We start from the raw sequence: 24,383 nt of genomic DNA, 5'->3' as shown, positions 1-24,383 counted from the left end.
AAGCCATTTTCTGTGATGGCTCTTAGTGAGTTGTGTGACAGGGGCTCTTTAGCAGCACACAGAGTGACAGTCTACTGAGTTCCGATGTTGACAGCAGCCTGCATGCAGGGATGCAGGAGGAACCGTTAGTTCTCGTTTCCCACTGAGAAGGTAGGATTTTGGTGGTGGTGAGAAATGCTGTTTCAGGACACCCTCTACCCATCTCCTTCGCAACTGAGCACAGAGAAGCAAGCCAGGAGCTGGGACACAGTGGACCATGAGGAGCCTGACGAGGCTCTAGGCAAACAGAGCAGTCGGTGGCTGTGGTCCTGGCCAAGGAGTACAGCAAAGGTGCCTGAACCAGGTGCCTACCAGATGTTGGAAGCCACAGGGGCCTGTGGGCCTGTCACACTCACCTGTCACCTGAGGCCCAAGGGGCTCAGCCTCCTCTGGGGACCTGGCAGGAGAGGAAAGACTCCTTCCTGAGGATCTTGAGGGAATATCCTGGTGCAATAGCCACCAGCCCCATACATGGGCTATTCTGGGGTGTGTGTGTGTGTGTGTGTGTGTGTGTGTGTGTGTGTGTGTGTGTGTGTACACATACACACATGCCCGAGTACACACATTTCTCAGGGTCATCTTCACTCTGAGACTTTGTTCCCCGAGAGCAGGGCAGCAGGGCAGTTAGCAGGCTCAGTTCTTCCTAACACGGGGAGTACGAAGTTTCCAGCCTGCAGTCAGGGCCTTTCCCTGTGGTCTTTTACCCAAGCTCGACTGTGGTTCAACACAGACGGCTTTAGGTGGACCAGCCTAGGCCATGGCAAGGGCTGGACCACAGAAGTGAACAGGCTGGAGCTCTGGTCACTTTACCCAGACCATGTCCCTGTGTTCAACACACATTCTGTCGTGGGGCTAAGTACTTCTTGTGCCAACCCAACACAGGCAGGGTGTCTTCTAGAAGAGGGCCCCTCACTTACTCAGTGAGTGGTCCCAGTGCCCATGTGGCTTCAGATCACCGAAGGGTGAAGCAGCCACACATCCTGAGGGTCCCAGTGCCATCATGTGGGAGCCGGCGTGTTTGTGGGAAGGTTTAGGGGTTGAGGGATCTGTCATTGGGTACCCATGCACTTGGCTTCTAATTGCCTGCCTGCCTGGTAATCATGGGCAGGACTGGCCAGGGCACATTCCACAAACACCAAGCTTTGTTCTCACCTCCCTGGCCTCTAAGATCAGCTCATAAATCCTTCCCAGGAATCTGTCCTTGATGTCATGGCTTTCTCGTAGTGCTAGGAACTGAACCAGAACCTTAGGTATACTTTATCACCAAGCCACACTCCAGCTCCTAAAAGAATGGCCAGCTGATCTTTCTTTCGACGTGGCCTGGCACAGCTCTAGGTCAGTGTTAACAAGGCAAGCTGACTCAGTAGGTCCAACAGGCCCAGCCTGGCACTTGTGACACTCCAGGTGACACTGAGACTGTCCCTGGCCTGCTTCCCTGAGCAGCAGCAGCTGGAGTTAGTGCCTGTGAGGACCCCATTAGTGTGAGCACAGAGACAGTGACTGTGCAGACAGTAACAAGTGGCATCTGCATGTGTTCTTAGGGATGTACATCAGCGGACAGTAAGCAGTCCTGGCCCCCAAGGTCAGAACACGTGCAAAGGCGTTGGTGGGCGGCAGGGCAGAGGGCCCAGCTCACTGTGTGTTCCCCGTGGCTTTCCCAGAGAGGAGTGTCTAAGTTTATTGTTTATTTTAAATAAAGCCTTCTTTGTTTTTTATTGCACATCATATAAAACAACTTCACTGTATTTAAAACACATAAGGACATTCACAAGCTGTAGAAATCCAAACTTCTGGGTTTTTTTCTGGTCCCAGAGTCCACTGGGTCAAGGAGGCCTAACACAAATGGGCAGAGCCCACGAACATGCTTACTTTGGGGGTCTTCAAAGCTGTACTGGGCCCTACTCACAGTCCTACTTGAAGAATGCTGGTGACAGTGGCAAGTGTCTGGGCAGGCACGGGGCGGAAGAGCACCTATGACAATAGTGGTGCAGGCTGCCCATCCTGTCTGGTCCGCCGTGGTGTGCTTGGCTGTGCTGGACACAGAACGACAAGAGAGGAGGCTTGGGTCTTGGCCTGGTCAGCTGGTATGGCCCACTGCCTTTCAGGTACACATAGGATGGGGATCCTGCTTGGGCCAAAGGGGGAAAACTAGTGCTGGCTGAGGGGGAGGGTCTGCTCTGAGACCAAGGGTGACACACAGAGTTAGAGTGCAGAAGAGTTCTTGTCCTTTACACAGACAGAGGTCCACGTCCCACGACATACTGTGGAGGCCTCACTAGGTGCTCAGGCCTCTGGCAGGTCTAACTGGGTGGAGGACGGTCATTTCTGATCCTTTTTCTTTCGGCCCGAGGGCTGCCGCCTCTTCTGTCTGAGCTTCTCCTTGCGGGCGGCAGCAGTCGTGAAGGTGACACATTGAGCATCCAGGATGTCCAGCAGCTTGCCCATGGCCACAGGAATGCCGTTCTGCTTCAGCTCAGCCTGCAGCTCAGCCAGCTCCAGAGGCTGGTACATCAGGACCTTCCTGTGCAGGGCAGGCTGGGAGCAGATGTAGCGCCTCACCGCCTCCTCTGTGTCTGCGGCCTGGATCGCTACCTGTGACGCGGTGACGCCATCCTCCTCATCCTTGTCTTCGCCTACAGACTCCAAGGCAGCCCCAAACTCACCAGAGGAGCTGGAAAGAACAATGGTGTTATGTAACACCTTTTTCTCAGCTCCCAAGACCAGGAACCCCTTTGAGGGATGACTTTCCATGGTTCTGTTGGGCCTGACACGTGACAAGATTCCTTGATGGTGCCCTACAGGTCTCTGTGGTTCCTGGTTCCAGTCTAGGTGGGATCTGCCTCCCAATCCCACCCAGAAAGCGCAGGCATCTAAGGAAACTACGGGGCTCCTCAGGCCTGTGGGGACTCGGAATGAACACATAAGCCATGTGGGCTTTCTAGAGAACAGAAATCACGAGCTTTCAGACACTGGCCATTAGGCTTCCCTAATGCCCTTTCAGACCCACCATTCACAGGACACACAGTGTGACAGACCCTGCTGCATCCATTACCTCTGAGAGCTAAAGGAGTTGTCGCTGCCATCCACGGAGGTAGCCATGCACTCCTGGGAGGCTGGGAGCTGGGCGTCACCATCAGGGTGTGAAGGCTCCCCAGCTGGTGACCTGCTCGGGTGGGAAATGCTTTCACCGAGCTGCTTCTCCTGATGTTGGAGGCTCTTCCTTTTACTGGGGCCCTTGGATCGTTGAGTCCGGAGACCTGCAGTGGCCTTGAGCTGGGTGTAACTTCCTGACCTTGAAGGGCTACAGGTCTCAGTGGTAGATGCCTGGCTGCGAGCTACCCCTGGGGGTATCTGGGAGGACTGGATCTCATCCTCAGAGTCTGACTCCAGAGTCTGGTGAGTGTACTGGAAAATCTCCTTCAGTTTTAGAACCATCTGGCGTTTGGGCAGAGCACGGACTCCAAACCTGCATGTGGAAAGAGATGAACGTCAACGGCCAGCAGCAAGGCCCTACCACCACACTCTGCTGCAGAGTAACGTGTGGCTTTAGTGGACTCAAGCCTCACAAGCCCCACTTGCTTGGGTGTGCAAAGCTGACCATGTGGCCACACGCCAGCCAAGCCTCCTCTGAAGGCTACCCATGCCAGAAATGTCCCCAGTGTCCTGGGACGGTGGGAGCGCTGACTTCACCAAGTACCTGAGACTGAGGAGCACCACTGCTCGGGATGTGGCAGTTTTCACATCGTGGTACAAAATTAAGTCTCCTTACTTGGTTGGCACGGCTAGGGCTCCATTCCTACCAGCATGGAGTGGGAAGACCTACTCCCTGGAGTAACCACAGGAGTCATCTGTCAGCGCTCGGAGCTCACGTCTGGTAAGGACGTGGAAAAGCCCAGCCACTCAACCCACTCGAGTCTATGCAGAGCAAACTGCAGGAATTCCTCCCTGGGCTAAGGGTCAAGTGCTGGGTCATCCCACTTGCCCGGCCTGGTTCTCCGCAGGAGACCACCTACGAGGAAGTCAGGGTCACTACCAACCTGTCCAGTTCTCTCTTCAGCACCGGGGTCTCCATGATCGAATACCTTGGCATTGGGGTTACAGGCACTTTGGGGGGCAAGTTCTTTTTCTGGTTAGCACCTTCTGGATAAAACACAAGAAGCACAAGATTTAGTGTAAGAGGCATGGGTCTGCCACCACCTCTTGCCCCAGAAGTGTCACCATGGAAAAGGAGAGACCCCAATCAATACTGTGCCCAAGGAGACCACCCTCACTACTTGAGCTGTTTCTTCCCATTGGAAGGCAGTGTACAGCAGTTACCAAGAACCACACAGCAGTAATGCCGGTGAACAGGCTCCTGTGTTTTAGCACCACAGCCCAGCACGCGATCTGATCTCCCAGTAAAGCATACCCTGAGGTATGGCGACAGCAGAGACAGCTGGCAGCCCTGAGAACTGCCAAGCTCGCTTAGACGTCACAACTCCCTAGACCAACAACAAAGACAGCGTAGGCTGGGGAGGTGCAGGTGAGTGGGGGACCCCCAAGGAGAACCAACACCCACCGCTGCCTCCTGGCCGCTGCGTGCACCCTGTGCATGTGCATGTGCATGCGCACACACAGTAAACAAATGGAAGAAGAAAACCAATGTAATGAATAAACCAAGGACAGGGCAAGCATTTCTCCGAAGATACACAAATGGCCACTGAGTCCATAAAAAGGCGCTTAGCATGAACCTTCAGATATCAGAAACACAGTGCAGAACACTTCATAGCCACTAGACTGGAAACGTGACATGTGCTGACAGGAATGGAGGGACTGGAACTTTCACCTCACACACATCTTGGTGGGGACCTAAAATGAAGCAGTATCTTGTGGGGAAGGTGTGGTCGTTTCTCAAATTGTTAACCACAGTTACTGCATGACCCACAATCCTGGACCTAACTATACCATAAGTGAAATGTATGTCTACACAAAGCAGGATTCGTCACAAAACCAAACGTCTACTAATGGATGAATGGACACAGTATTCAGATATAATAAAGAAGCATTTGTGCTGAGTAAAGATGCCAGTTACAAAAGATCACGCAGTGTAGGTATATCCTCTTAAAAATGCTTGGGGAGGGGGGAGGATCGGTGGCACACAACATTAATCCTAGCACTTGGGAGGCAGAGGCAGGGGATCTCTGAGTTCGAGGCTAGCCTGGCCTACAGAGAGAGTCCCAGGACAGCCAAGGCTGCACAGAGAAACCCTGTCTGGAGAAAACAAACAAAAGATTACTAGAGATGCCAGGTGTGGTGGTTCAAAACTGAGTTTAGGGAAAGGGATTTCCTCAACTTCTAGGACAGCTTGAGGCAGACAGACAAGAAACCATGAGCGGGATAGACCTCACATTTGTAATTCCAGAACTTTGGAAGCTGAGACGTGGGGGCTACAATAAATTCATGCCAGCCTGGGACAGAGAGGGACACCCTGCCTCAAAACAACAAAAGCCTTAGAAACAAAAAACCAAGACTGATGGGAAGAACGGCTAGCCTGCCCTCTCCTTTTGTCTGCAGAGGCTGGAGACTGCCTCCTGTCAGTTTTCAGGGTTTCCTGAAGCCTGGAAACCTGCCTCAGACTCAGACCAAAGTCTGTGTGAGTCTCACGTCTCCTGCAGCGGTTCTGAGCCTGGGAACTGGTGTAGAATGCAAATTCTGCATTGTAGGCACCCCTGTAGCAGAAGCAGGGGTGCTAGGGCTCTCAAACCACTGAAGGGTGTCAGCAGCACGCTGGGGGATTTGGGAAGGAAGCAGCAGGTGGCTGACCTCCACTCCCGTCCAGCAAGGCTGACTGCATGGCGGAGCACATCCATATCCTCTCCTCCCGGCCACAGGCTTTTGAGCATTTCGGAAAGACTGCAATGCATGGGAAGTAACGTCCTTCCACCTGAGGCGGGGTCAGGGGTCATGCTCCCCCTCACCTTCCTCATGTGAGCTTTGGGTGCTAGGCGAGTCCACCATGCATGGTAAGTACTCACTGTGCTACACACTGTACACCGTCCCAGTCTTTAAAACACACAGGCTGTAAAAGGTTTAACGTGAACAATGCTCGACCACTGAGTGGTCACGTCACTCGGTAACCTGGCCCTGACTCCTGACCCTGGGGACCTGCCGTCTGTGCTGCAGCACTCTTCAGTCTATGTATGTATTTTATGGCAGGAAATGAGTGACGGTGTGACTAGCTTCTGTGACCTTCCCATCACATCCTAAGTCTTACGCGACACTCCGCATTGGGTTTTCTCCCCTTCTGGCTACTGTGACTATGTGAGTGGTTATGTCTGAACCCGTTTTAGTTACTTTGGGTATGTGAGAGCAGGACTTCTGGGCTCTATGAATCACCCCGTGTGAGTGTGCGTGTGATCACGACGATGCATGGAGAGGCCAGAAGCCAGCACTGGATGCTGCTCCTCGCTTGTCCTGAGGACAACTTGTCTTCTGAGAACCTAGGGCTTGTTTGACGACTCTCCTATGCTGGTGGCCAGCGAGCCCAGTGGACGGTCCTGTCTTCATCTCGTGTTGGGATCACAACCGTGTGACCAGGTCTAGCTTCTAATGTGGGGTCTGGGATTGGACTTTATGGACTGCACTTCCTCTCTAAACAATTCTCTCGTCTTCCTTCCTTTTTTCTTAGATACAGTTTTGTCATGTCGTGTACTTTAGGTGGGTAAACTCCTGATATTCCTGCTTCAATGTCCTGTACTGGGATTAGAGAGGTGCATCACCCTACCTAGAGTGATTGTGGCAATTCTATACTTAAATTTTGGGTGGGAAAAGGGTTTCTCTGTGTATCCATGAGTGTCCTAGAATTCACTCCGTAGACCAGGCTGGCCTTGAAGTCACATAGATCTGCCTGCCCCTGCCCCTGCCTCCAGGGTGCTGGGATTAAAGGTGTGTGCCAGGAATCGGCCATTTCTAAAGACAGCAGGAGTTGGCATGGAACTCACTGCTGCTGGTGACCTTGAACTTCTGACCCCTGCCTCTACCTCCTGAGTGCTGGAGTTGTAAGCATGGTCATCACACCCAGGTTTGTATATTTAACCAACTGTGTACAGTGGTGCAGGGATTGAATTTAAGGCCTCGTGTATGCTGGGTAAATGCCACCGAGCTAGCTCTTTAACATATGGCACTTAACTTTTCAAGGAGCTTCACTTTGCCCATTTTAAGGTGACATCTGCAGACAGCGCTCACCTCTGGGTGCTGAGTCAGTGGTCTGGAAGAGGGGTCCCTGACGGGACTTTGAATAGGTGCATTAGTTGAGATCTAGGCAGGCTTAGGAAATGCTGCCTTGCAGCTTATATACTTACTAGTATATCCTAGGGAGACAGCCACATCTCCTACTTTATGGGAGAATGGGGGGAGGGGAATCAAAGGGCGGTCTTGCCCAGATGAGCAAATCCTTCAGCTTTCCATCCCAACCTCCACATCCCATCAGTGTAAGCAGTATAGGACAGGCCTCTCTCGGGCCTCACAGTCACTCACTTGGTGTCTCTGGCCTGTCTGGCTTCCGAGTTCTGGCACTCAGCATTTGGGCCACAGGTGGGGGCTCTGGAGAATGTCCTTCCTCCTCATCCCAGTCATCCCACAGAGCCTGGCTAAGGACACTCAGTTTGCTGCTCTCTGGAGAGCCAGCCTGTGAGGACTGCTCTTGAGACTCTCTGAGAGCACCACAGCTTCCTCGGATGGGGGTGGTGCCAAGTCCTGGGGAGTGCCAGCCATCACTCTGTAGAGCCTCATGGACCTGACTGCCAGGACTGCTTGTGATCAAGGGGCCAGTCCGCTCCAGGTTCAAGTGGTCAATTGGAATTGGTGAGAGAGGCTCATGCCAACAGTAGTCACCCATGGGACCTGGGGGGTCACCATCTAGCACAAGGCTGCTGTTTTCTTGATGGGAAGCCACCTCCTGCTCATCATCACTGTCCCCAACTTCTACCACTTCATCGGCTGCAGGCGGATTTGGCGGGCATGGTCTAGGTGAGGAGGATTTCTGGCACCACTTGGTAAAATCAGGAACAGGACATGATGGCTGTGAAGAAGAGAGCTTGTGGCGTCTGAGGTAGGGATGGGAAGGGCTTCTGTAAGCCTGTCTTCCGGTGTCTGAGGCTCCTACAGTAACAGGCTGTGTATGTGGCGTGATCACAGAGAACTTCTGGGCTGCTTCCAGCACGGGAGGCCTGGGTGTCTGCTGAGCAGTCTCACCTGATGGGGTCCTGATCTTAAGGCTTCTGATCTGGGTCTGAGATGAGCGGTCACGACTCTTGCTGGCCCCGGGGTGGCAGGCACCAGCCAGGAGCCTCGGTAGCGCTGTCCTCACCCAGGCTGGGTGTCTGGCTGCAGAAGAGCCAGGGGATGTCTCTGCGGCCCGGCGCAGGCCGGTCTCCCAGCTGCCCCTCCTCTTCCTGCTGCAGCCCGGCCTCTCTCTTCAGTGGGCTTGGGAAATGTTCTTGATCTTCCTCTACATCAATGACTGAGAACAGTTCAGAGGACCTGGGGCTAACTTCTGGAATTCTCCCTCCTGGAGAATCTTTAGAAACGGACTCTGTCTTGATGTGCTCCAGCTCCCGCTCCTCATCTGAATCCAGTAGCAGGATGACCTCGTCCTCCTTCTTCACGTGGCGCAGAGGATCCTGGGCCCTGGGGCTCAGGGGCTCGGGTACAGACTGCGTCAGGTCAATGGGCGGAGACTTTGCTGGGGAAATCAGAATGCCCCTACTTCTGCGTCCCAGTTTGGAGCTGTTTTGTCTGCCTTTGTGGCGGCCTGCTTCTTTCCGTAATGTGAGGATGTTACTGTCCCTCCTCTGCTTAGCTGGTGTAACTGGAGACGGTGAGCTTGGGGACACCACCTTGGAAATGTGTGACTGGGACACTGGGGGTGACAAACTGCTTGTGTGGTATAGGTGAAGCCATGACTGGCTGGGACTGTCACCCACAGAAGACTGTGACGGGAGGCAGCAGGGGTGTGGAGAAGGTGCCTGGGCCATGTTTGCCTGCCTCTCCCTGACGCGGTCACGCTGCTCTCCATGACCAACTGTTATTTGTGACAGTTCCGATGGCGCTCTTTGATTTGATGGAAGGAGCTGTTTGCAGTCATGGGCCTGGGCTGGGTGCAAAGGCAAGCATTCTTTCCCTGTCTCTTGGAGGCTGTCAGAAGGGCTGCAGAAGCCAGGGCGGTCAACTGCCTCCTCCAGTGCATCCTGGACCTCTGCTTTCCCTGCCCAGTCTGGGCACTGGTCCTGCAGTGGAATGGAATCTCCTTCATGTACCTCTTCTCTTTCTAACCCAGACGCCATTTGCTCTGTATTTTCGAGCTGTGTGTCCTTCTGGACACCTGCCAGGGAAGGCTCAGAAACTGGACTGTCCTGCCCACGCTGGTTAGTGTTTCCGTCCGTCGCTGCTGCGCTTTCCCCCTGGAGAAGCTTCCTCTGCGTAGCTGCAAATTCATATATCTCTTCCATTTCCGCCTCATTCACTTTTTCTCTGTCTTCTTCACAGACCTCAGGTTTCAACAGAGTCTCCGCTTCCTCCTCTTCATCCCCCCACACGGACCTCAGGAGCTCTTGGAAGTTCTCTGCTCTGCTTTCACAATCCTCGCTGTGCTCTGGCTGCTCTCCCTCTGAGTCCGCTGTGGCAGGCACTTGTTCACACAGCTCAACGAGGTCACTCACACCAAACCTGCCAGGGAGACACGGTGTCATCGCTGCTCTACAGAGGACAGGTGGCCAGGGCAGAGCTCAGGAAGAGTGTTCCCCTAGTGGCCTTTCCCTTGCCCAGGAATGCACTTGGTCATCCCTCTGTCAGCACCATGACGCTTTAACTTTGGTGCTGACAGAGGGAAGGAGTGTCAGGCCCAGCTGGCTTCACAGGACCTGGTAGAGCTACAAAACCAGGCTGCCCGAAACTCACTCAAGCACTGTGCCTGAGGAAAAACACAGCAGACAAAACTGTCGGCAGGCCTGGCTGACCACCTATCGGAAGGCTCTGAAACCCAGGTGATGTATCACAAACCACCATCACTGAGCTTTTCCCAAAAGGCACAAGAATGTGCACACCCTGGGATGAGTGAGGAGGAAGGACGCCTAGCTGATGCTGGGTAACTTATGGGGACAATGGAGGGGCTGCATCAGGTGTGGTCTCAGGGTGCTGACACCATGGGCTACCATCCCACCCAGCTCTCGGCACCCTGCAACCATCCATTCTAGCCAACTATCAGGGAACTGTTCAGGGCTGCTGGTATACACATGGGATTAAAAGATGGAAAGACGTTTTGACGGGCTTAGCCCTGACCTTTAGGCAGCACAACCGCCTCGTGATGCCAATCCCCCAGTCCATGTCACCAACGTTAATGGCTGTGGAGTGTGTGGACAGTACCGTCCCACCTTAGGGCCAGGGAACGCAGATCAGGAGCCAGGCTGGGAGATATGTCAGTGTCTGCCGTGTAGAGGTAGTTCAGGAATGCGTGGGCGGCCTCAGAGCTCACATCACTCAGCAGGACACGCTGGGTCAGATCCCCATCCTCTACAGCAGAGAAGCCTTCCATATTTACCTGAAGTAGAGGAACAGAGTCTATCTTTAGCCTCTCAGACAGCCTGAGATCCTGAGGGGTGGGGAGCAGTCTTGGCCAGATTCTGTAGTCTGAACCTTTGTTTACAAAATCATACTGGGCTGGATGTTTAAGGTCAGTTTCCACTTGACTCTAAGCATATCCGATGTGGGTCTGTGGGTTGCATGAGTATAGCGAGAATTTTGGTTTCTTTAAAAACACAGTAATATAAGATGCTTTTGTTTTAATCCCAGGTGTGGGATATGGGGCTGCTTTAGACTGTCCACAGTAGGTGACTATGATTTGCCTCCTGCTCTGGCAAGGGCGTGGTTTTTGTGGCGTTTGGAATTCCGAGGACTTCTTAGAGGATATATAAATGCTAGAGCCATGACAGAAGGGTTTGTGGTTTGTCGTTGTGAAGAGATGGAAAGAAGAAATGAGATGCTGACAGTGAAGATCAAACCTGCCCCAAGGAACTTGAGTGCCCCAATCAGCAGGAAGTAATCTAACGATAGTCACCCCCTTTCCCCTCTACCTTTTTTTCTCTCCTATCTAGTGTTCAGGGTGTTGCAAGGTAGAAGTGAGGGTGAAAGAAAGAAGAACCCACAAAGCAAATAAAAGCCCAGCCCCACAGGGTACTAGGAGAGATGACTACGGCCCCGTACGACTGCAGATGACGTCCTACTGCAGGACTGAAAGATAGGACGCTCCTGTGACTGAGCGCTCACTGCACTCCTCCACGGGGGCTCGAGCCTGCAACATGAGACTGAAGCAAGAGCATGACATCCCAACAGAGAGAGGGAGGGAGGGAGAGAGAGAGGGAGAGAGAGAAAGAGAGAGAGAGGCTCGAGCCTATAACATGAGACTGAACCAAGAGCATGATATCCCAACAGAGGGAAAGAGAGAGAGTGATCAGGAGACTCAAAACGATGCAAATACAAATGGAAAGGAGAAAAGGGAGGGGGGTGGTAGGCGTCCAGCCCCCTGCGTACTTACATACTGAATAAGAAGTGGGCACCGAGCATACAGAACAAACTTGTGGGCATACAGCACCTCTCCGCTGTCAAGCTGGAACTGGACATCACTCAGGTGCGGATTATTGACCATGGCCCCAAAGTCTGTTGCCAATAACCCAAGAGAGAGCTGTAAGAGGAGGAGGAAGAGAGATGTGTGAGCTCCTCCGTTGCTGTGCTGACTTCCCATGCAGGGGAGACCATGAGCCAGGACTCAGCTTTCCTCTCGGGACATCCCCAGATGAGGCACGAGGTTATGCCTCTGGGTTACCCGAAGACAAGGACCCAGCACGGCAAATGCTCTTTCCTTCCCAGGCTCTCTACTGCAGTGTTCCCTGGCCCGTGTGAGGGACAGTGGAGGATAAAGATGCCCTCACAGCTCCTAAGCGTTGCATGCACAGGACTCGGGGCCTGAGCTATGCAGGAACCCAATACTTCCAACCTCCATGCAAGAACATCACCAAGACGGCCCTTTGCATAGCAGGATCCTCACAGATACCCATCTTCCAGTGTCATTCATTACCAACACAGTCCACTGGATTGGGAGCTGGAGCTCACCCCATAATCCATGCACAGAAGGGGCACAGCGAGTCCTTAGCGATGAAGGAAATCACTAAGAAACGAGCACACGGAGCAGAAGCCTGAGGGAGGCGGTCTCTTGGAAAGGCTCTGCAGACTGGCTGCTGAGGACACCTGAAGTGCCCAAGCACAGCAGTGGCAGAGACGTTGTGACAGTGACCCCAGAAATGAGACAGGAGGCCTGGGACTGTACGCTCCACCACGGGTGTCAAGGCATACATTTGGCGAACACCAGAGCCCGAGCAGAGCCCACAGGGCAGCTGTGGCAGACGCCTCTGTACTTACTGCGACACTGTCGTCCTTCCTAAGGGTCTTCTGACATGGTAGGACAAATCCCGTCAGTGGAAGGCTGCTAGGTACCAGGTCCAACCCTAAGAGAAGGACTCGCAGATCAGGAGGATGCCACCTCTCAAGCTGGCAGTATCAACCCTGGGTTTGGCTGGACACATGTTATTCAAGGACACCTTTACTTAAAGCAACCCTTTAACTGCTTTTACCCATCTCCTTACAGGGAAGTAGGAAGACTGTAGGACAGACAAACTAGCCTAGGAAGTCTGTCTTGGGCTAAAGTTTAGGGATGATTGTGAAAAGACCGGAATGTTCTGCATCATCCTCTCCCCTGAGGAAGGTACAAAAGCACCTTCATCCACGCTCTCCACTGAGAGCTGCAGAGCCTCCCAGCTGCCCACACTGGAGTTCCTCCTGACCTCACATTGCACAGGGCAGGCCCAACAACCTGCCCAGTGTCCCACCTGTGGGCATGCCCGCACTCCTGGAGCATGGACTAGAGCTCAGCCCCTCTACCGCCAAGTCCACAAGGTCCTGAAGAGCTTGGCGCTCCCTCTGGCTGGAGGACAGCAGCTGGCTCCTGGGGCTGTGGCTCACGGGGAGGCTGCTCTGGGAAGCAGGTGGCCTCTGTGTGCTTGGCTCTTGTTGCTTGGGCAGCTCCAGGGGTAGCTCGGGCTCCTGAAAGAAGTTGAAAAGCTAGTGACTATATGGTTACTGTCACCGACACTACTATACTCTGCCATAGCCACCCTACACATGCACGGCTAGGACAGGCCTACCCCCAAGGGAGGCCAGTCACAACCAGGAGCAGCCTAGGAAAACTCAACTGCGTCGGCAGGTTCTGTAATAGCTCAGGTCCACATGATGCCTCCAAGTGTACAGAAGGGCCACTTAACAGAAGGGTCCCCAGGAACCAGTTGCCCACTTAATGTCATTTAAATGGCCAAGGCTGGTGAATATCAACTTAGGACCACACCTAGCAGAGCTGTGTGAAGTGCGTATGCAGGACATGGGTTCCAAGGCTCTATCTCAGACAGACTTTAAGACTTGTGCCAGGTTGGCTGGGCCTGGACTTTGCATTTTAATTAAGGACTGTGCTGAATTTGGGGACCAAAGTCATTTTCTTAGAAGTGCTAATGAGTTGCCACAGAGAGAATGAGGTACACCAAGAGCCCGTCTCTTCCTCCATAGCCCGCTTACTGGACGCCTCCCCATCAGCCCTGCTGTCTGGTGCATTTCTAGACTACCCAAGCCTGTCCGCTTATGTGCTTGGAGGACACTGCTCACCTTGGGAGGGCACTGGGACACAAGTGGAGGAAGCAGGCCCACTGTGTAGAAGGACTCCTTAACCCAGGCTCCTGTAAGGGCACTGAGTTCCCACAGAAAGCCCCGCCTCCCTTCAGGCAGCCGCACTCGCCAGCTTGCGTGTTCCCGTTCTTCCTTAGAAATCTTGCTGGCAGGAAGTGGTGGCGTACAAGCCAGTTCTGTTTCCTCTGACAGGAGCTGGGCGACACGATCCTCGATCTGTCTACTTGTGGTCTCAGAGTCTTGGGTTACCAACTGTGGGGGACACACCGGGGGTCTCTTCCTGCGACTTTTCTTCTCTACAGATAAACAGAAGTGACTCAGTCAGAAGTGGCTCTGACTGCTTATCCCAGGGGTGGCCATGGTCACTCTCAGCCAGCCACTGGTCGCCAAGCCCTCCCCCGGCCTGCCTCGGCCACATGTACCTGCTCCTGGCCCCTTCTTCTCAGAATAAGCATTTTCCAGTCTGAGTGGGGGCACAACTGGACAGTGCTCCATCTCAGAACGAGACAGAGCCATGGCCACCAGCAGGTCTTCGGACGGAGCCTCAGGCTTACTGACTTTCCACCTCCTCTGTGGCTCCCTCTTATTGGTGGTTCCTTTCCGTTTCAGATCTCCAACATGGTTGCTGAAACCAAAGGGCAGCCACAGAGAGAGGTCAGTGAGCGCCTCTTTTTTGGGGCCTGTTCTATGTTACAGGGAACAAGAGGGACAGAACCACAGCACTGAGCCAACAACTTCCCGGGCTTTCCATGCACTGATCTGAGTCCCGATGCTCATTCCATCCAAACCTAGAAAGTTAGCGCAATGCAGACACTCGAGGGCCTGGCACTTTCTTGGCCATTGGTGTACCTGAATACCTAGATGTGGCCAAACCCTAGTAGTCTATAGCTCCAAGTCGGCTCTCTGTAGCCAACAAGTTCTGCCCACTGAACCTTCAGAACCACCCCTCCCCAACCCCCACAAGGCAGTCCTGGCCACAAAGGATCCTTTTCTTCCTCCAGGAGGACTCCAGCAGCACCTCTATATAAGGCCCAAAAGGCAAGGTCTCCCAGACAACCAGCTGCCCTAAGCTAGCCTGCCTCTGCCTTACAGGCGTGCATGAAGGGCTCCGGCTGGAAAGACAGACCTACTTCCCAGTCAGTCCCAGCAGCTGGACAAATAGGATGTGTGGTAAGAAGCAGCTCTGCGAGCCTGCCCTGCAGCTGCTGTCCTAACCCAGGCTTTCACCAAAAGTGCATGTTCTTTCTCTGCAACACAGGGAAAGCTGGGATATTTTAGTGTCACCCTAACTCAGCTACCCTAAGTGAGAGGGGCGAGGGAGCATGGGGGAGCCAGTCAGCAGCCAGGAGCCATGTGTGAAGGGCAGCGCTGGCACTGTGCCCTGTGCACAGCAGGGCTGGCGCTGTGAGAAAGCAGGTGAGGAGCAGGGCGGGCAAGAAGGCCCTCAGATCAGGTCGTCGTGTGTGCTCTGTCCAGGAAACGCTGACTATTCCAAAGCCCAAAGCCAAGGCGTGGTCTCAGTAGAGGAATATTTAAAGCCCACTTAAAGAAAATCCAAAGTTATTGAGAAAGGGGCTTTCTACTTAACTTTCTGCTCACCAACCTTCTAGAAGAACCGGGTACATGTTTCGCTATTTGGAGGTATTTTTAAAGTATACATGTGAGACAAGTAATAGGTAAAATGTCTATTCAAAGGCCTCATGGCTTCCTGCCCAAACTGCTAGGATGGATGTCCTAATATACACAGACTCCCTGGCTTGAGGAATCTGCTCTGCCCTGTGACCTCGACTGTGGTTCAGCCCAGTGGCTGATAACCCATGAGAGGTTATCAGGTAGTGATTAGGAGAAACGGCTCCCACACGTCCGCTGCCCAGGCTACCTCTGTTCCCTGGAAACTGTGGTCAACTAGTTGTTCCCAGGTCTGGGACAGTGAACAGAGCTGACCCTCTGCTTGCCTGCCTGGTGTCTACATGCTGAGGGCCACTTCCCAGCTTTAGGGGAGCCTCCGGTTTTAATACACAGGCATTAATTTGTGCAATTAAAAATACATTCTTGGGGGCTGGAGAGATGGTTCAGCAGTTAAGAGCACTGATTGCTCTTCCAGAGGTCCTGAGTTCAATTCCCAGCAACCACATGGTGGCTCACAACCATCTGTAAGAGATCCGATGCCCTCTTCTGGTGTGTCTGAAGACAGCTACAGTGTACTTATATATAATAAATGAATAAATCTTTTAAAAAATACATTCTTGGGGGGAAAGTAGGGGAGAATATGAAGAAAAGACACTGTACAGGATTCTCAAAGAGTAATAGACAGTCCTATAGTTCTGCCCAGTTAATTCTCTCAATGATCTGACGTTGATAGCATGAGAGCGAAGCTGCCCTAAAGCAGAAACACAGAGCACAGCTAAGACAAAAGTGGAGCAGGTGCCAAATTCTCGGATGCATCAGAGTAGCCACTGCAGGATCATGGGGCGAGCAACATCGCAGAAAGGACTTCAAGGAAGCGCAGCAACTCTCTGGGGGATGGCCGCCTCATGCCAGAATCCCAGAGAGAGCTCGTTCTTACTAACACCATACGAACTGTCTAAGGAGTGTCTAACGGGGTGGAAACACCATTACGTGGTCCCCTTCATTGTCTTACCTGGGTACCTGAGGGCTGCTGCCCACCTCCGGCTGAGCTGTCTGCAGCCTCACAGCCTGAAGCAGGAGCTGGGGACCCACTTCCATCCTCACTGCACACTGCTTCAAGTGACTGATTCGGCTCTTAGCGGTGAGGAATTGTTTACCACATATTGGGCAATCAGGGATCTGAGGTGGAGCAGGTCTCAGTGCCTTCTCTGCCTCGTCCAGGCATCTGTAGGAAGTCAGTAAACAGAACCACCCTCTCAGGTAACAAGGGCTGTAGCTATTACCTGATCCACACTGACATGTAAACACGGTCCCCAAAAGCTGACCCCTCATACCACCCACATGTCTCCTGGCAGTCAGCCTCCGACACTAAATTTAGGTCTGTATTAGCAAAGGTGGTTAAAGAATAAAGGACAGACCAGCCCAGCCACCTTCCAGTCCAGCAGCCCACTAAGTATGCGCCACAGGGCAACGAGAGCAGGTGCTCTGACAGGAATCGCATGCTCACAGCAGCTCCACTGCAAACCCACAGTGGAAGCCCCAGTCAACGGAGGGAGGAGCAGGCACGTGCTCTATCCACTCCATGGGTTTCATTTTAGCCGTGAGAGTGTGGGGGGATGACACACTGACACACAACATACAGATGAGCTCTGGAAAGACGTCCCATGGAGGACGGACACAAAGGACAAATGATGACACAGTTGGGAGGTCGTGGTCTGCAGCAAGAAGGGGTAACAGTGACTTCCAGCGGGTAAGAGATGTTCCCTTTGGAGGGGATGAAGGTAATCCAGAACTGCTGTGGTGACAGGTCCACAGGGCTGAGGCCTGCTGCCCTGTGAGGGCCGAGCTCGACCGTGAGGGATCCGTCTCAGTGGGCTGTCTGGGGAAGCTGGTACTGATGACACTGAGCTGCTACCACCGTGCAAGACAGCGAGATGCCCGTGGTGCTGGCAGTGTCCTGGTCACTGACAGACAAGGGGACAAGCCTTGCTGCCCCTACCTGTTCACATGTTGCTCCCTCCGGGTCACATTCATTGCTGAGAGGTTTTTCTGACATATTTGACAGAAGAACAAGCCCTTCTCCTCCAGGCTGTCAGGACGTGAGGAAGCTTCCTCCTTTCTAAACTCCTGCTGTAAGGCCAGGGCCATTGCAGCATCGCTGTCTGTGTTGTGAAGCTTGGGTTTATACTCTGTAGAGTGGAGAAGCATCCAAGACCCATGAGGACAGACAGCCTCCACCATCTTGTACCTCTGTCTTGTCTATAGGTCTTGCATCCTGGACACGAGGAACAGCACAGACTAAAACCTAGCCCCGCTCGGCAGGGGGCTCTGAGGACAGCTCCTTCCCCAGTCCGCGCACACACTCGTTACCAGGAGAGCTTCTTAAAGGGTAGTCCTCCACCTGTGGAGCCCAGCCTGGGGCTCTGCCTACCTGGGAGTTTAGCCTCCTATAATGCTGACCTCCTACTGAGTCAGGACAGTGTGAGATGCCTCTGACAGTTAAGAGTCTATTCAGCAGCAGCACAAAGGACGGAGTGGTTCTGACTCTCTGAACAGACCCTGGCCTCACACAGAATGTGCCCTACGGACTTTCTGACTCATACGTTTAGTCTACAACCCTTGTCATGAGCTCAAAAAAACAGCACAACTTCATTTTGGTGCCTACTTCTTTGTGGTACTGGAGCTCAAACCCAGGACTTGTGTGTGCGTGTACATGTGCACGTGCGTGTGTGTAGGCCACAGGTTGATAATGGGTGGTGTGATGGTTTGTATAGGCTTGGCCCAGGGAGTGGCACTATTAGGAAGTATAGCCTTGTTGGAGTAGGTGTGTCACTGTGGGTGTGAACTTTAATACTCTGTCCTAGCTGCTTGAAAGCCGTATTCTGCTAGCAGCCTTCAGATGACGCTATAGATCTCTCAGCTCCTCCTGCACCATGCCTGCCTGGATGCTGCCATGCTCCTGCCTTGAGGATAATGGACTGAACCTCTGAACCTGTAAGCCAGCCCCAGTTAAATGTTGTCCTTTATAAGACTTGCCTTGGACATGGTGTCTGCTCACAGCAGTAAGACCCTAAGACATGTGTCTTCATTGATTGCTCTCCACTTAATTTACCGGGGCCGGGTTTCTTCTGAATCCAGTGCTCATCAATCCAGCCACTATTGCTAGCCAGTTTGCCCCAGGGATCTCCTGTATCTGTCTCCCAAGCCTTGGGATCACAGGGGATCCTTCATACCTGCTCAGCTTTTGTGTAGGTACTGAGGATCCAACTCCAGTCCAGGGCTTGTGTGGCTCCAGGGAGCCTTTCCCCAAACCCTTCTTTTCCTTTGTACATTTTCATAGGGATGAAGACCCATGCTGCTCATAGGACCCCTGACATTGTACCCTCTAGGCATCCACAGTACATGACCCCTTTTAAGAATGGTTGCCAGGGGTTGGGGATTTAGCTCAGTGGTAGAGCGCTTGCCTAGCAAGCGCAAGGCACTGGGTTCGGTCCCCAGCTCCAAAAATAGAAAAAAAAAAAAAAAAAAAGAATGGTTGCCAAAATGTTTAGCCCAGAGCAGGTCAGCCTTCACCTTTCCTAATGCTGCAACTCTTTAACACTGTCCCGCACACTGTGGTGACCCCCTACCATAAAATAATTTTGTTATTTCATAACTATAATCTTGCTGCTGCTATGTATCATAATGTAAATGTCTGATCTGCGGGATATCTGTTATGTCTGTCTCTCCACGGTTAGAATTAGTGTGCACCACCATGCCCAGCTGTAGATGCCAGGGATTTGAACTCAAGTCCTTGGCTTGCACAAAACACTTTGCTCACTAAGCAATTTCCTCAGGCCTTACTGTAGTTTAAAAACCAGACACACACACAAAAGCCCAACTCTGTAGAAGCATAACTTGATAATAAGCAGTGTGGGGGGATGAGAAGGGAGACAGGTCAAAAAGGAGCAAGACTGTGTGAGGAAGTCCAGGAAGAAATCAGGACAAAGAGACAGCTCGGTGGGTATGAGTGTGTGGTGCTCCTGCGGAGGACCAGAGTTGGTTCCCAGGACCCATGTCAAACAGCTCGCAGGGATCCGACACACTCTCCCAGCCTCCATAGGCACTCCATAGGTACTCCCATGTACACGCCCTACGCAGACACGTAATGTACACGTAATAAAAAATAACATAAATAGTTTTTATAGGGACACTCCATTCTTTGGCTAGCTCCAAGGAGGTCACCACCTCATTGAGGTAGAGATCAGACAGAGAAGCTGTATACAGAAGTGAAGCCAGCGGCTTCTTCCGAGGCCTTTCCTACACAGTGTACCTTCTCCTCGAAGGCAGAGTGTGCTCACCGTACCGTTTCCCGCCACTATCTCCTGTTGCAGGCTCCTTGGGACACTTTCTCCCGGTGCAGTCTTGAGGGAGGATTCTTCTGAGGTATGTCTCAAGCGCTCAGGGTCCGCTCTCTTGAACTGTTTCATCCGTTGGAGAACCAGCTCCGAGGCTCTGGGCTTGGAGGGGCTTGGCACACCAGTCGTCGTGGAGTCGCCATTGGGAGCATTCTCTGGAGGAAGAAAATATTCACAGCTTCTATTCTGTAGGTTAGACTCGAACTTCCAAAAGGTCTTATACCCGCCAGTTCAGGTTTGACCTGACTTGTGTGAACAGGACCTGACCATTCCCTCATTGTGGCAATGGGAACACATCAGTGGCGAAGGATACTGGATGCAGTGACTACAGATGAGCTTGTGGTTCATTAGGGGGGATGAAAAATGCTCTCAAGTCATGTAGTAGTGGCGGTGGTTGCCCAGCTCTGAATGTACTAAAACCACGAAACTGTGCTTTAAAATTATGTAATGAGCAATATCTTAATAGAGCAATTATTAAAGAAATACTAATGACAAATATTTATCTCTTATGCTTTTGAGATCCATGCTTTAACCTGAGACCCATCTACAGCCCTCAGTGGAGTCCAGGAACCCATGAAGCTACATGCCAACTGTGCAGGTGTGCATGTGTGAGCAGGTGTGCATGTGTGAGCAGGTGTGCATGTGTGAGCAGGTGTGCATGTGTGAGCAGGTGTGCATGTGTGAGCAGGTGTGCATGCGTGAACCAGGGCTTTCGCCAGCTGCAGGAGGGAGCAGGATGCTCAGTACGCCTGCGCAGTGCTGTGGGATCCTTCAGCAGCCTCAGGGGCCCAGGCTTTAACACCACTGAAGAAAGACGCTGCACCCACACTAGAAATGCTCTCTACAGCCAGGAAGAGACGGTGAAGGAAGCTTAGAAACAGAAACCAGGAGCTGCAGAGCACATCTTACACTCAAGTCTGTTTTCAGATCTGTGTGAAGGCTTACGTCAAGCAAGTGGCTGAGCATGCAAAGGGTGTCAGGAACACGCAGTGCACACTCTGAAAGCCTCCTCAACCTAACCAAAGGCCTGGCTGGTCCTTTCCAACGTACCTACCTTAAAATTAATTCACACATATACTGAGGACACCATTATTTTTATGCTGACATGACTGCTGTTAACTGCATGAACAGTCACAGAAAGGTCTCAGAGCAAACCTCTACACATACTCATTGAACACACACACACAAAGGGCTGGGCAAACTATGGTTCTAGGGCTAGGCGTATTTCTGTAAACTGTTTCATTGGCACACGGCTGCCCCATTCACTTCCGCATCACCTACGGCTGCCATTAGAACAGTTGACCCGCTGTAGCTAGAAGAGATCAGTTCTACGAGTTCCTGAAACTTTCAAAACCTGCAGATCACTTTTTCTAGTCAGTATACCACCTATCTATATGGAACCTGTGTAACCTGTGTGCTTTAACCCCGCTATGCATTAAGATGATATCCAATATAAAGGCTATATAAATAGTGCCTACACTGTGTTCTTAGGGAATGAAAACAAGAAAAACCGTCTGGACATATTAAGTATAGGTTATTTTTTTTTCTCAAATGTTTACCTTCTGACAGAGTTGCAACCCCATAATTAAGGAGAGTCAATTGTTGCAACATAAACTATGTGATCTGTAACAACAAAATATTTGCTCTCTGGCCTTTTTTGATGATCTCTCTACATAGCCATGGCTATCCCGAACTCAGTATGTGGATACCAGGCTGCCCTCTAACTCCCAGGGATTCACCTGCTTCTGCCTCCCGATGCTAGCCTTAGAGGTGTGCACCACCACACCCGGCTATCTGGCCTTTTTTAGCAGGTTTTCTGAGCCCTCATTTACAACAGCATACATCAGTTTGGTTCCTCTCTGGAACCAAATCTGGCAGTGGGTCCTGCCTGGTTACCTGTCTGAATGCTCTGTGGTCTTTCACACAACACAGGCTGATCTGGGGTAGGAGCAAGAACACCTCCCTTTCCATTCACAGGGAGAACGGGGTCCCCTTCTTGAGATTTGGGTGCCCTTTGCTTTTTAGTCCTAGAGGTCTGGCTGCCTAATCGAGGTTTCTTCTCTGAAGGGCCTTGAAGGGCTTTGCTCCTGGCGACAGCTTGGCTGGCTTCTTTCCGTTTGCCTCTTTCCTGAGTGTGCCCAGAGGCCTTCCGCCTCGTCCTCTCTCCTGACGCTTCTTTGGTCGCATTTTTTTTCACCCTTTGGAAAAAGCTGGCACAGAGTTCTTTGAAATCATCATCTGACTCATCCATCACTTGACCTGTTTTAAGGTTTCTTGTTTGTCTTTAGGGGAGTGAGGACCGGACTGGCAACATGTCCACAGATGCGGCGCTCGTGCGTGAGCCCACTGAGGTTGTACCACACCTCTGGCCTCACTACAGCTGTCTTCTCTCTGATTTACTTGGAGACTTTGCACAATTGCAAACCAAGTACTGTACTCCTCTCCATATCTTTCTTCTTTCTTCAATTTGGACCCGTAGTTAAACAACTTGTTTAAAAACTTCCCTCTTTTGTTGTCCAACAGCTGCCTCTGGGATAGAACACATGTGAACTCTGTGATCAGGTGATTCTCCAAGGTCTCCACAGTGATAAAGGACATAGGTTCATCTAACTTTGTATCTGTGGAAAACCAAAAGCATCTAAGTGTAGTTAGACAGCTAATGCTATTTTATGTCATTTCTTCCAGGATGTACAAGAGGATGTCGTTATGGGGAAAGTCTCCAAATACAGCCTGGTTACAAGTATACTTGTTCCATAGTATATCCCAGTGCAGCACACATGACATGCAAGACATATCACACACCACACACGCATGCACACACACAACCTCCCTATATAACCCAATACATACACACACACATCTCCCTATATAACCCAATACATACATACATACACACACCTCCCTATATAACCCAATACATACATACATACACACACACCTCCCTATATAACCCAATACACACACACACACATACACACCTCCCTATATAACCTAATACATACATACATACATACACACACACACCTCCCTATATAACCCAATATGTATATACATATATACACACACACACCTCCCTATATAACCCAATGGCAGAAATCTATTCATTACAAATATAGCAATACAATAATATTATAAAACTTTCCCCTACTCCTTCACATGGGCTCTGTCCCCCTCCTTACTGTGTCGTCGCACATGGTTGTCACAGTGACATCTGCCACAGCTTGTAATCATTTGCAGTGTATAACACTTATTGAATGTTTATGTGTCCAGTGCTATGCTAATTGCTTTTCAAATCTTTAGCTCATTAATCCTTACAGCAATCCTATACAATACAGTCTATTGTCACCTTTTCATCACAGTGAGGAATCAGTCACAAGCAGTGTAAAAGGAACCGTTCTGAAGTAGCAGGGTAAAGATTTTAGGCAGTGTGGTTCCAGGGTATCAGATTCTATGTTTCTATTCACTGAATTATCTGTTAGTGAAGTTCAGCATATCAGTTAGATATACATTTATTTACTTTTATTTTCTTTGGGCTATCTGGTTTCCAACTTACAATAAATGCTAGGCAGCTATCTGTTGACTTCACGAACTGCAAAGTTTGATACAGTGGGAGGAGACTGAAGAGAAATAGTAGCAAGGAGAGGCCTGCAGTGAGAGAGAAGTCGGTTCAGTTCCCAAAGGCCGGGAACATCAGGCAAAAGCAACCTGAATTGTACGGTGCTAGATGTGTACATTTCTACGATACGTTAGTGTTGAGTCCCCACATCTCTTCTGACAATCCAGTCATAAGACTGTCTTCTCTGGTAGATGCTCCACCAATATCTGCTAAACGACATAACGGATTCCACCAGGCTTCCAGCTTCCATAGAGTAGGGAACTCCTGCCTCCTCAGCGTCCTACTTGCCTACCAGCTCCTAGCAGGCGTCAAGGGAATGAATGGATTAAGGCGGGGTGAACCCTCCCGCCTATCCTTACGGGTGCCCACGGAAGAGGACTGGGCCTGCCTGGGGAAACGTTCGACGGCCCTAAAGTCAGACAGAAGGTTCTGATCGCTGGGCTGTCCCTATCTCCCTCCGGGGAGGCGCTGCCCCTTTCTACCGAGCGCAGCTCCTGCCACCCCACCGCGGGCCGGTCAAGATCGAGGGACGTCCGGCAGAGGCTGACAGATAGACGCCTTCCGGCCTCGCAGGAGAGGGGACACCGCGGGAAGTGACAATCCCCACCACTACCACTACCACCGGGCCACTCTAGGCCTACGCCGAGCCCCTCCTACCTCCCGCTCTGCAGCCGCACCTTCTTAACGGAGAGCCGCGGGGCTGCGCTTGCGCCCTGAGGCCTGCGAGCGAAGAATGACGAGTGCGCAGGAGCAGGGTCTGCGCGTGCGCAAAACTATGTACATGGTCCGAGTGTGGGAAGCGGGATGAGGGTCGCCTTCCGGTGTTCCACAGTGGCTAGGGCGTTTCCGGTCGGTGTGAGGCCGCACGAGCCAGGACTATAATCTTGCTCTGTACGCGGTGATAGCGCTCGCTGCATAAATTCTGTTAAGTGCAGAGGAAG

The 24,383-nt window shown here is 51.9% G+C and overlaps 1 protein-coding gene across 1 annotated transcript; it reads right to left on the bottom strand.

Moving 5' to 3' along the window:
* Positions 1–1,726: 1,726 nt before the first annotated feature.
* On the bottom strand, positions 1,727–22,424 carry Slx4 (SLX4 structure-specific endonuclease subunit). Its single transcript, XM_032912840.1, is given in 17 exon segments — positions 1,727–2,710; positions 3,092–3,505; positions 4,077–4,179; positions 7,555–8,337; positions 8,340–8,366; positions 8,369–9,744; positions 10,449–10,615; positions 11,609–11,755; positions 12,490–12,575; positions 12,957–13,170; positions 13,780–14,096; positions 14,223–14,431; positions 16,442–16,654; positions 17,429–17,618; positions 19,775–19,981; positions 21,723–22,108; positions 22,264–22,424. Coding segments are annotated over 17 exon segments (5,352 nt in total). The 3' UTR covers positions 1,727–2,358.
* Positions 22,425–24,383: the final 1,959 nt, after the last annotated feature.

Source organism: Rattus rattus, chromosome 9 (assembly GCF_011064425.1).
Source record: "Rattus rattus isolate New Zealand chromosome 9, Rrattus_CSIRO_v1, whole genome shotgun sequence".
Classification (NCBI taxonomy): domain Eukaryota; kingdom Metazoa; phylum Chordata; class Mammalia; order Rodentia; family Muridae; genus Rattus; species Rattus rattus.
This window is presented reverse-complemented; position numbering and strand designations above follow the sequence as displayed.